The sequence below is a fragment of the Pristis pectinata genome, chromosome 35 (genome assembly GCF_009764475.1).
Source record: "Pristis pectinata isolate sPriPec2 chromosome 35, sPriPec2.1.pri, whole genome shotgun sequence".
Lineage (NCBI taxonomy): Eukaryota > Metazoa > Chordata > Chondrichthyes > Rhinopristiformes > Pristidae > Pristis > Pristis pectinata.
This window is the reverse complement of record NC_067439.1, coordinates 126175-138518: the sequence shown is the minus strand read 5'-3', so window position 1 is coordinate 138518 and position 12344 is coordinate 126175. Positions and strand designations below refer to the sequence as shown.

The 12344-nt window shown below is 45.9% G+C and overlaps 1 protein-coding gene across 1 annotated transcript in view; it reads left to right on the top strand.

Moving 5' to 3' along the window:
• LOC127586424 (latent-transforming growth factor beta-binding protein 1-like) overlaps window positions 1-12344 on the top strand; it is a 146170-nt gene that overhangs the window by 91408 nt on the left and 42418 nt on the right. The window contains 8 exon segments of the mRNA XM_052044381.1: window positions 1997-2161; window positions 2628-2789; window positions 3130-3210; window positions 6530-6661; window positions 8629-8754; window positions 9166-9285; window positions 10731-10856; window positions 11521-11646. Of these exon segments, the coding sequence (XP_051900341.1) occupies window positions 1997-2161; window positions 2628-2789; window positions 3130-3210; window positions 6530-6661; window positions 8629-8754; window positions 9166-9285; window positions 10731-10856; window positions 11521-11646 (1038 nt within the window).

Below are 12344 nucleotides of genomic sequence, written 5' to 3'. Positions count from 1 at the left end.
ATTCCATGCACCAACCACTCTCTGGGTGAAAAACCTCCCTCTGACATCTCCCTTGAAATTCCCCCCCATTACCTTAAAGCCATGCCCTCTTGTATTGAGCATTGGTGCCCTGGGAAAAAGGCACTAGCTGTCCACTCTATCTATTGCTCTTAATATTTTGTATACCTCTATCATGTCTCCCCTCGTCCGCCTTCTCTCCAATGAGTAAAGCCCTAGCTCCTTTAGTCTCTCCTCATAATCCATACTCTCTAATCCAGGCAGCATCCTGGTAAATCTCCTCTGCACCCTTTCCAACGCCTCCACATCCTTCCTATAATGAGGCGACCAGAACTGGACACAGTACTCTAAGTGTGGTCTAACCGGAGTTTTGTAAAGCTACATCATTACTTTGCGGCTCTTAAACTCAGTCCCACGACTTATGAAAGCTAACATCCCATAAGCTTTCTTAACTACCCTATCCACCTGTGTGGCAACTTTCAGTGATCTGTGGATATGAACCCCCAGATCCCTCTGCTCCTCTACACTGCCCAGAATTCTGCCAAAGAATGTTTCATTCTTTTCCCTTATCAAATCTTTAATATTCTTCAATAACTAGGGCTCCCTGAACTTACCATCTTTGCCTCTGACCATCGCAAGGACGTGCTGACTCTGAACTTTTACTGTCTCACTTTTAAACACCTCCCGTCGATCAGATGTTGTTTTCCCCTCAAACAGCTGCTCCCTGTTCCTGTCTGACACCATTGAAATCTGCTTTCCCTCAGTTTAGGTCCTAACTCAAGGACCAACTTTATCTTTTGCGATTTCTACCTTGAACCTTACCGAACTATGGTCACTGTTCCCAAAGGTTTCCTCACAAACACTTCAATCACTTGCCTGTCTTCATTCCCTAAGATAAAGTTAAGTACAGCCCCCTTCCTAGTAGGACTCACGATATACTGCTTCAGAAAACCCTCATCGATACATTTTACAAATTCCTCCCCATCTATGTCCCCTACACTGTAATCCCAGTCAACATTGGGAAAGTTAAACTAAAACACTAAAATATTTTTAAACAATCAAAAAATTAAAGCAATGATAACTAATTAAATGGAATCAGAATCAAGTTTATTATCACTGACATATGTCGTGAAATTTGTTGTTTTGTGGCAGCAGTACAGTGCAAGACATAAAGACATAAAAATTACTGTAAGTTATAAAAATAAATAAATAGTGCAAAAGAGGAATAACAAGGTAGTGTTCATGGACCGTTCAGAAATCTGATGGCAGAGGGGAAGAAGGATTCCATAATTTATCTTGTTCTAACCTGTCTTCCCTGCATATCTAATAATAGGATCAGAGTGGATGAGCTATTGATCCCTCCGGATGTGAGAGTGGGTTCCCCTGGGGAACAGCTAATAAACCTCAGCAAGCTCCTCTCTGACTGCTCAGCAGCAGAATGCAGTGGAAATTCACTGGCAGAGCTCAGCGAGTGTGACCAGGACTTGTGTGTTCATGTGGGAATCTTGATCTTTCTAGCACTCTTGTGGTAAATACCAGCAGTGCCCTTGTTGAACATGGATAATTTTCCAGTAATGATGTTCATGTTGACAGCAGCACAAGAAACAGGGTACTCAGCCGGAGTTCCTGGCCCTGAGAATGTGTGTGTGATGGCAAATGCTGGGATCAGATCATTCTGTTCACTTATTCCCCCAGAGGCAAATAGTCTTCTGGCAGTTGTTATCTGTTGGCATAAGAGACTGCAGGTACTGGAATCTGGAGCAACAAAGAATCTGCTGGAGGACCTCAGCGGGTCGAGCAACATCTGTGGGGAGAAAGGAATTGTCGACATTTCGGGTCAAAACTCTGCATCAGGTGCTGCTCGACCTGCTGAGTTCCTCCAACACATTGTTTGTTTCTCGGTATTTGGTGTTGCACAGTGAAATGCAAGAGTTTTGTAGGTGCTGTGTGAATACTGCTTGCATTTACTGAACAGCTCACAGGGGGCTCAATGTTTCAGCACAGCAGGTTATATCATTGACCAGAGGACCCTGCTACCGTATTTGGAGGAGCGGATCCTGTTCCCTGCCAGTAGTCCAGAACATCACCAAACAAATCTGCTGCTGCAGTCGTGTAGGAAAAGCCTGGGGTCCCAACTGCCAGAGGTGTCCTTCTCCAGGCACAGGTAACTCAGGAGGGAGCCGGATGCAGGAGAGAGGAGCAGGAGAGAAAAGGTAGAGAGGGGAAGAGTGGCAGAGAGTGCAGGTGAGAGAAACCAATGGGAAAAGAGGGTGAGTGATGAGAGATTGAGAGAAGGAAGATGGAGAGTAAGAGTGGATGTATTTATGTCGAGGGGAGAGAGAAAGGGTTAGGGAAAAGAGTGCAAGTCAGGGTGGGGGGGGGAACAGCGGGAGCAGAGAACGTATAGGAGGGGAGAGAGAGGAAATAGATGAAAGCGAGGGGTAGAGAGGAGGAAAGGAAGGGGTGAATGGATAGAGAGAAGGAAAGGGAATGATGCAGGGCAGAGGGAAAGGGAAGAGTGAAAATGAGAAGGAAATGGGGAGGAGAGGGGAGGGAGTAAGGGCGAAATGGGAGGGAGGTGAAGAAGCTTTGTTTTGAGGGGTGTTGTGTGTCCTGCTTTTCCTCTACAGGTGCTTTCCGGGAAGTCTGCCCCGCAGGACCTGGCTACCACTATACCAGGTCAGACCTCCGATACATCAACCGGGTGATCGAAGAGCGTAGCCAAAGTAGAGAACCTGTGGATCAAGTGCGGCAAACCACCACCCTGGCACCTCGCATCCAACACACTGTGGGTACGCTGGTAGTGGGCGGGCAAGGAGTGTTGAAGGAAGGGCAATGGAGAATGGTGTGGCATTTGGGGTTGGGAAAGTTGGTGGGCGAGGGGATGGAGGATTGTAAGGCTGCAGGGAAGAGAAGGGTCTTTGGGATGCGGTTGCAGAGAGGGTGCACCTGGGAATGGTCAGAGGGTGAGGTGTGATCAGCATTTTGGGCTTGGCTGGGGAATAGTTGAGCAGGAGATCAGCTGATGGGTTGGGGATCAGTAGTATTGCTGATTTGGGGTAGGCAAGAGGTCATTGGGCATTGGGAAAGGGCAGTAGTAATCTTCTCATTTTCTTTCTGTTGCTGGTAAAGCTCCCAGGTTGAGACTGACGACGAGTGTTGCCAGGATACATACAACTACCACCACAGCCCAGCCTCGGAGCACAACCCCAGGTGTGTGAATTCATGGCCACCATCAAAGATAAGTCAACATCTCAGGAAATAATCTGTTTTAAAAGCACAGGAACTCTTGCAACCAAGCACTGGCCATTCCCTCCAGTCAGTTTCTGTTTGCAATTGTCAAGATTAGTACAACAACGATCTAACCTTCTGTTAGGAGGTACATCCTAACCTCGGTCTCCAGCAGTCCCTGTTGAACTTGAATGATCAGCAAGAGCTAAATGTCTTTGTTTCCCTGCAAGGTTCTTTTGTAATAGCTCATTGGACTGCAGCTTCTCATTGAATCTTGATCTAGATCCTCACCCAGTGAAGCAACAGAAACAGGAACTGGCAGAGATTACTACTGGCCAGGTTACTGGCCACCGGTGACCAGTGTCCAGCCTCAGTTACCCACTGTTCCATAAGACATAGGAGAAGGAGTGGGCCAATCTGTCCTTTGAATCAACTCCCATCTTTCATTGAGACCATAGCTGACCTTCTATCCCAGCAGCATTTACCTGCACTGTCCCCATATCCTCTAATTCTCTTAACTTTCAGAAATGTAGTAATCTGTTTTTGAATGAGTACAGTAACTGAGTCATTCCAGGGCAGTGAGTTTACCACCCTCTAACCAAATAAATTTCTCCTCCTATCACTCTTAAACAGCTTATCCCTTATTCTGAAGCTATGCCCTCTAGTTTTATTTTCCTCAGTCAAGGGAAACATCCTCCCTGCATCTAGACTATCAAGCACTTGAAGCATTTTGCTTGTGAACTGCGGGATAGCCTCACTCTTCCAGAGCTGTTCAGTAGTTGCCCAGTGTTAGCACATCTGGAAATGCTTTTGTGTAGCACTACATTGGAATCAGATGGTTAAGATTCATTTGCACTTCCATTGGCTGTGAGTAGCATGCCTGCTTGTGCTGTGCCAAGTTTAAACGATAAAGGTAAGGCCCACTTCAGCATAAAGGGGATTAACCTGGTGAGCTGTCTGTAGATTTGGAGCCCAGTATATGTTTTCTCCAACTGGCAGCACCCTTTTAAGTTTACTGCTTACCCCTTACTCCATTGTCTCCCACCCAGCCCAACTTTGGATTTCATTGGACCCCCTCCCCGCGGCAGACAACCACAGTCCATGCATCAGCTTAAGCTGCCGATACCCTCCACCTTCAACTGGAGTTCCTATTCTCCTTGCTCCCTGACTCTGCCTGCACTGGCTTTGCCATCAGCGGAAAGGCCTTTGTGAGCATTTCATTGTGCAGAACCTGAGCTGTCATACATGCCATCTGGGTGTAAATAAAAAATTGCTGTGGAGCCCATACACAAAACTTGCATTAACCCACTGCATGTCACTGGTTTACATTAACTTTTCAGGAGTGGAAGATTTCTAAATAGGAATGTGCAGATGCTGGAAATCTGAAATAAAAGAGGATGATGGAAATACTCAGCAGATCAGGGAACATCTGTGGAGAAAGGTCATCAACTTAGAACTTTAACTTTGTTTTTCTCTCTCTACAGATGCTACTTGACCTTCTGGGTATTTCCAGTATTATATTTCAGATATCTAGAAATTTATATCTTAGTGACAGCAATGTTCTTTCTCTCTCCTCCTGACAGATCAGCTGTGAGTAACAGGCATTCACTTTTCCTTGGCTGACACCACCATCACGCGTACCATTCATCCCTCCTCCTCCTCTGCAGCTTAAAGCATATTTCAATTCAGACTTTTTGCAGTTCTGATGAAAAGTTCTCTCTGGATGCTGCCTGACCTGCTCAGCATCGCTAACGTCAGGGCCCCATATCTTTCTGAAAATTTATAAACAATCCCTGAAACATTTAAAAAAAAACATCCCTAACACTGCAAATTGAGAAGATTAAATATTCTCCATTTTGAATGTGTCTCCTCTTCCTGAACATCTGCGAATCTCATTCTCTTTCACTGATCAGTTTTTTTGTCTGTTCTCTGGATATCCTCCCTTCTCTCTCAGCACTCTCTTCGTTTTTCTTTACAATATTTTTATTAAATCCATGAAAAAAAATACAGAGTACATGCATCAAAAAAGAAAGTAAAAATACTACTGAATACATTGTATTAAGTCGTACTTAGGATTACAATACTCTAAGTCAATAATCACATATAGTAGTTAGTTAATAAGGAAAGAAAAAATTGAAATATTTTATTACAAAAAAAATCTACCCCTACTACCAAAACCCGAAGCTGTTAGATGGAAGAAACAGCAAGGAAAAACTTTAAAACCTTTTTCAATACTCTTTCTGTTCCAGTCTCTCCTTCTCACTCACCTCTTGTTGTCGATCCCTTCTTCCAAAATTTTTTATTTCCCTGTTTTTCTCTCTCTCCACATTTCTGTCTTTCTCATTGTCTTCCACTTTGTTAATTCCTCCCACCATCTCTCTCCCCATCTTTTTCTCTCCTTCCCCCTCTCCCCTCACCTTCCCCCCTCGCCCCCTCTCCCCTTCCCCCTCGCCCCCTCTCCCATTCCCCCACTCCCGCTCTCCCCTTCTCCCCTCTCCCCCTTTCCAAACTCCTCTCCCCCTCCCCATCCCATCCCACTCTCCACTTTCTCCCTCCCCTTTCCCCCTCCCTCTCCCTTTTCACCCTCTCTGCTCCCCTCTCCCCCTCCCCATCCCTCTCTCGCCCTTTCCCTATCCCTCTCACCCTTTCCCCCACCCCTTTCCACTCTCCCCTCCCACTCTCCCCTCCTCTTCCCACTCATCCGTCCCCCTCCCCCTCTCACATCACCTTCTCCCAACATCCCCTCCCCCACTCCCCCTCCCCCCTCCCTCCCTCCCCTCCCACTCCTCTCCCACTCTACCCCTCTCTCCCTCCCCTCTGCCTATCCCCTCACCCCCTCCCCCTCCCCTCCACCCTCTCACTCTCTCACCCTCTCATCCTCTTCCCCCTCTCTTCTCCCCACCACCTTCTCCCTTCTCCCTTCTCCCTTCTCCCTTCTCCCTTCTCCCTTTTCCCCTCTCCCCTCTCCCCTCCCCTCTCACCCTCTCCCCTCTCCCCCCCTCTCCCCTTCTCCCCTCCCTCTCCCCTGCCCCTCTCCTCTCCCCTTATCCTCGCAGTCCTCTTCCCCTCTTCCCACCCTCCCTCCCCTCTCCCCTCCCTCCTTCCCTCCCTCCCCTCCCCCTCTCCTCCCCCACACTCTCTCCCTCTCACACTCTCCATCTACCTCTCCTTCCCTCTTTCTCAAACTCTATCATTCTGTTTTATTCTCCTCTCTCTGTCTGATGTGACAGATCAGTCCCTCAGTCCATTTTCCTTTTGTACAATCTCACTAACTCTTGAGACCTCACTCTCTACCCCATAGCTCCTGAGCTTCACATCTGCCTCCGAGTTCCACAGGTTTGTGGTCCAGGACGCTGCGTGATGCGACAGCAGGATTACACGTGTGTGTGCAACACGGGGTTCCAGCTGAATGCTGAGCGGTCACGTTGTGTCGGTGAGTAAATGACAGCCAAGTGCAGAGGAGAATGTTGCCAGGACCGGTTGGAGTGAGAAAGGCATTCATAGATTGATATGGTACAGCAAGGAAACAAGCCCTTCAGCGACACTAGTCCCAGTTGCCAGCTTTTGGTCAATATCCCTCAAACTTTTCTATCCATGTACCTGTCCAAATGTCTTTATAACATTGTAATTGTACACGCCTTTGGCAGCTTGCTCCACATCCCCGCCACCTTCTGTGTGAGAAACTTTAAATCTTTCCCGTCTCACCTTAAACCTATGATCTCTAGTTTTAGACTCCCTTACCCAGGGAAAAAGACTGTGATTATCTATCTATGCCCCTCATAATTTTATAAACCTCAAAAAGGATTATCCCTCAATCTCTTTCACTCCAGGAGAAACAGTCCCAGCCTATCCAATCTCTCCTTATAACTCAAACTCTCCAGTTCTGGCAACATCCTTATAAATCTTTTCTGCATCCTCTCCAGCTTAATCATATCCTTCCTGTAGCTCGGTGACCAGTACTGTACACAATACTCTAAATGCAGCCTAAACAACAATTTGTACAACTGTAACAAGACATCCAAACTCCTGTACTCAATGCTTCAGCCGATGAAGGCATGTATATGATATTCTTTCATCACTACTCTGTCTATCTGTGTGTTGCCACTTTCAAGGAACTATGTAATTGCACCCCAAGTTCTCTCTGTTCACTAACACTCCCCAGGGCCCTGCTATTCACTCTGTATGTACTGCCCTGGTTTAACTTCCAAAAATCACTTTGCACTTATCTGAGATAAATTCCTCTATTCCCTAGCCCACTTGTTCAGTTGATCTAGATCCTGTTGTAACTTCAGACAACCTTCTTCACTGTCCACTACATCACCAATTTTGGTGTCATCTACAAACTTACTAGTCATGCCACCTACGTTCTCATTCAAATTGATGGTATATATAATGAACAACAAGGGACCCAGCACCAATCCCTGCAACACACTACCGGTCACAGACCTCCAATCTGAAAACCAACCTTCCACAACCACCCTCTGCCTCCTATTACCAAGCCAATTTTGTATCCAATTTTCTCTCTCACTCTGGATCCCTTGTATTCTAACCTGCTGCACCAGCCTACCATGGAGGACCTTGTGAAAGGCCTTGCTAAAGTCCACATAGACAGCATCCACCACCCCGCCCTCGTCAATCCTCTTGGTCACTTCAGGATATCACTGTTCTCTTCCCTGATCTCAATAGCTTCCATGTCCTTATCCTCAGTAAATACAAATGAAAAGTATTCATTTAAGACCTTTCCCATCTCCCATGGCTCCACAAATAGATCACCATGCTGATCCTTAAGGAGACCCACTCTCTCCCTAGTTACCCTTTTGTTCTTAATGTACTTATGGAATCTTTTAGGATTTTCCTTTACCTTATCTGCTAGTGATATTTTGTGTCCTGTTTCTACCCTCCTAATTTCCTCCTTAAGTGTACTGCCAGGGAGGTGTGAGGGGGGGGCCTCTTTCCACTGTCTGCTCAATGTAATGAGAGAGACAATCACTCAATTCTAACACAGTTTCCCTTTCAGATTCATCTACCGTGACCAAGTGGCTGACTGAGCAGATGTATCACTGCAGTAGCATTAAGGACAAGTTAGGTCATTGGGATCGGTGGTGAGAGGGAATGGTGGATGTTTGCAGAAGGAGTTGGGAGGAAAAAATGGGTGGGATTAATAGGGATATTACAAATGTGCTTGGAAGAGGTAACTGAGTTGAGATGAGGGCATTCATGCTAACTAGCGCTTGCTATTGAATAAAGGGGTGGTGGGTATGCATCAGATGGGCCACAATGTTGAAGTGCCTGAAGAATAGTTTAGTGTGGGTTCATACCCAATGTTAGTGTGCAGTTGTACTTAGACGTGAGTTCAGGTATTGATATTCCCAGGATGAGAGTGCTTTGTGTTTTCCATAGATACAGATGAATGTGGACAAAGGCCTTCACCCTGCCCCAATGCTCGGTGTGAGAACATGGTTGGCAGTTACCGTTGTGTGTGTTCCAGAGGATTTGCGGCCAATTCCCATGGCACAGATTGTATTGGTAATGTCATCTGCTTCCCATGCCTCAGCCTCTGTTGATGGAGTGGGTGTGGTTGGGTGGGGGTGCGGATGGGGGATCTATTTGAACTGAATCTCCAGGAAAGAGCAATCACTCTGGCTAGAGCACTCAGGCCCAGTATCTATCTGACATCCGACCTGAATCTGCAGCAGTGTCTAGACTGGGTCTGACCCTTTTCAAATAGTGAAACAAGGTTATTTCTCTAAAACCTGATGAATCAAGAGTGATGAATCAACAAGGGAGCAGGGACAGAATTGTTGGAGTTAAAGGGGAGGGAGATGGTCACCATCAAGGTATAGATAAAAACAGGAGGGAAGCCCAGAATAGACATTGACATATCTGCCATACAGTGACAGGAATCTCCTAACACACCATGGATCTGCTTTATTTCAGATATTGATGAGTGCTTGGATGACTTCACCTGTCCAAACTCTGAGTGTGTGAATTCCATTGGATCATTCCACTGCCTCCCCTGCCCCACAGGCTACCAGATCCGGAATCGAAAGTGTGCAGGTAAAAAAGCCTTGAGAGCAGTCAGTGCCACTGACCTGGAGCAGTTTCAGCACCGTGCGTGCAAGGGGGTCAGCTCCTAAAATCATCAAACATACTCTGAGCAGATACAAAGAAAAGCTCCCTCTTAACTTCCAAGACAGAGCACAGATTAGATACAGAGTAAATCTTGCTCTACACTATCCCGTTAGACATTCTCATGGCAGGGATAACACGGACTAGATATAAAATAAATCTCCTCTGTGCTGACCCATCAAACAGATTAGATATAGAGTAAAGCTCCCTTTACACTGTCCCACTGCACACTTTCATAGCAGGGGCAAAATGGGTTAGGTAGAGATTAAATCTTCCTCTTCACTAGCCCTTCAAACACTCCTGAAGCAGGATTAATTATGTAAATCTCCCTCAGAGGGACAACATGGATTAGATATAAAATATATCTCCTTCTATAATGTCCCATTGAACATCCCACAGCAGAAATAATATAGATAAATTGCAGAGTAAATCTCCATCTATACTTTCCTGTCACACACTATGTGGCAGGGACATTGTAGATTAGATACAGAGTAAATACCCCCATTAGCCACTGGGGCATTGAGGAACAGATATGCAGGCAGATTAGGGAAAATTGTAAAACAAAAATAGGGTTGTTGTAATGGGTGACTTCAACTTCCCTAACATAGACTGGGACCTCCTTAGTGCAAGTTTAGAGGGGGCAGAATTTGTTGGGTGCATCCAGTAGTGTTTTTTAAATCAGTATGTAGGTAGTCCGACAATAGGAGGTGCCGTATTGGACCTGGTGTTGGGTACTGAGCCTGGCCAGGTCACTGACCTTTCAGTGGGAGAACAGTTAGGGAACAGTGACCACAATTCCCTAAATTTTAAGATAGCTATAGATAAGGATAAGTATGGACATTGTGGGAGAGTATTAAATTGGAGCAGGGCAAATTATAAGAGCATTAGGCATGAACTAGGGAGAGTTAATTGGGACCAGCTGTTTTTGGGCAAGTCCACATCTGACATGTGGTGGGTGTTTTAAAGACAGAGTACAGGACAGGTATGTTCCAGTAAGAAGGAAGGACAAAGATGGCAAGGTAAGGGAACCTTGGATGACAAGAGAGGTGGTGAATTTAGTCAAGAAGAAAAAGGAAGTGTATGTAAGGTTTAGGAAGGTAAAGTCAAACAGAGCTCTTGAGGATTATAAAGAAGCCAGAAAATAACTCGTAGGGAATTAGGAGAGCCAGGAGGGATTTTTAGCATGGCCCCTGATTGGTCATTAGAGCCACATGCAGCAGCTATTTAGCACACAGAAATTGGTGAATTCCAAATCCCAGACATCTGTATATTAATGGCATTTGAATCACTGTTGGTGACATTGGGTAATGAACTATGCTGTAGTGGATTTACTGAATTGGGTGACTGAGGACAGATTGTCTCTGTTGTTGCAGATATCGATGAGTGTGCAAATGGTGCAACCTGTGGAGAGGCTGGGATGTGCGTGAACACTGAGGGCTCCTATCAGTGCACTTGTAACCCTGGATACCGGCTGAGTGCTGACGGCAACCAATGTGCAGGTCTGACCATCAGCTCCACTGAACAAACTCCAAAAATTCAGCAGAGTTACCCATTGACTCCCATAATTCACTTGGCTGTGCCACTTGTATGAAAATCAGTGCTTTCTGGAGTGGTGTGCGATTATCATAGCTCTAGGAACGTTGTCCTGTTTTTATTGCCATGCATTTGGGTCCGACACTTGTGTCTGGCATTTTTGTCTGGTGCTTGTGTCCTGCGCTTGTGCCCCGTGTTTTTCAGTTTTGGGCTCAAGATTTTCACTCTAGAGCATCTTGTGTTTGTGCAGAAATTTCTTCTTTTTTGGGTTAAGTATGGAACATCAGCCTCTGATAAGATAAGATCTTTATTAGTCACATGTACATCGAAACACACAGTGAAATACATCTTTTGCGTAGAGTGTTCTGGGGGCAGCCCGCAAGTGTCGCCACACTTCTGGTGCCAACATAATATGCCCACAACTTCCTAACCCGTACGCCTTTGGAATGTGGGAGGAAACCGGAGCACCCGGAGGAAAGCCACACAGACACGGGGAGAACGTGCAAACTCCTTACAGACAGTGGCCGGAATTGAACCCGGGTCACTGGTGCTGTAAAGTATTAAGCTAATGGGCAGGAGGGTCTTCAAGGACAATTGCTTACACAGTAATATTTATTCTTGGTTTTCCAGATATCAACGAGTGTTTTGAAGGAGATTTTTGTGCCCCATATGGAGAGTGTTTGAACAGTGCGGGATCCTACACCTGTCTCTGTGCTGAGGGATTCACCACCTCTTCTGACCTATCCACTTGCTTAGGTGAGGTTCCCTGTATTACACAGCATTGGTACATCAACATGGTTTGAACTTTTTTTTAGCCCTTACACTCTCACTTCCAGTGCTCTCTTTCTCCTTGCAATGCTTTCCTTCCCCTCTCCCTCCATCCAACTCTTTCCTCCCTCAGAGTGTTCCACCCTCTATTCACAATGTTGAATGTCTCCTTTCCAGCTCCAACAATCTATTTCAGAGTTCTAGATTTGCTCTATATTTCGTCAGTTCTCCAATCTTTACCTGAGTGGCTTCCTGCAACTTTACCTGAACTGTAAAGACACCTACATTAGACTATTGTTTATAGACTCCGGCTCTGCCTTCAATACTATAATTCCAAGCAAACTCATCACCAAACTACGAGACCGGGGACTTAACACATCCCTCTGCAACTGGATCCTTGACTTTCTGACCAACAGACTGCAATCAGTGAGGATAGGCAGCAACACATCCAGCACGATTATTTTCATTACTGGTGCCCCACAACGCTGCGTCCTCAGCCCTCTACTCTGCTTCCTATATACTCATGATTGCATGACCAGATTCTGCTCTAACTCCATCTACAAGTTTGCAGATGATACCACTGTAGTAGGCCGTATCTCAAATAACAATGAGTCGTAGTACAGGAAGGAGATAGAGAGCTTAGTGACATGGTGTCATGACAACAACCTTTCCCTCAATGTCAGCAA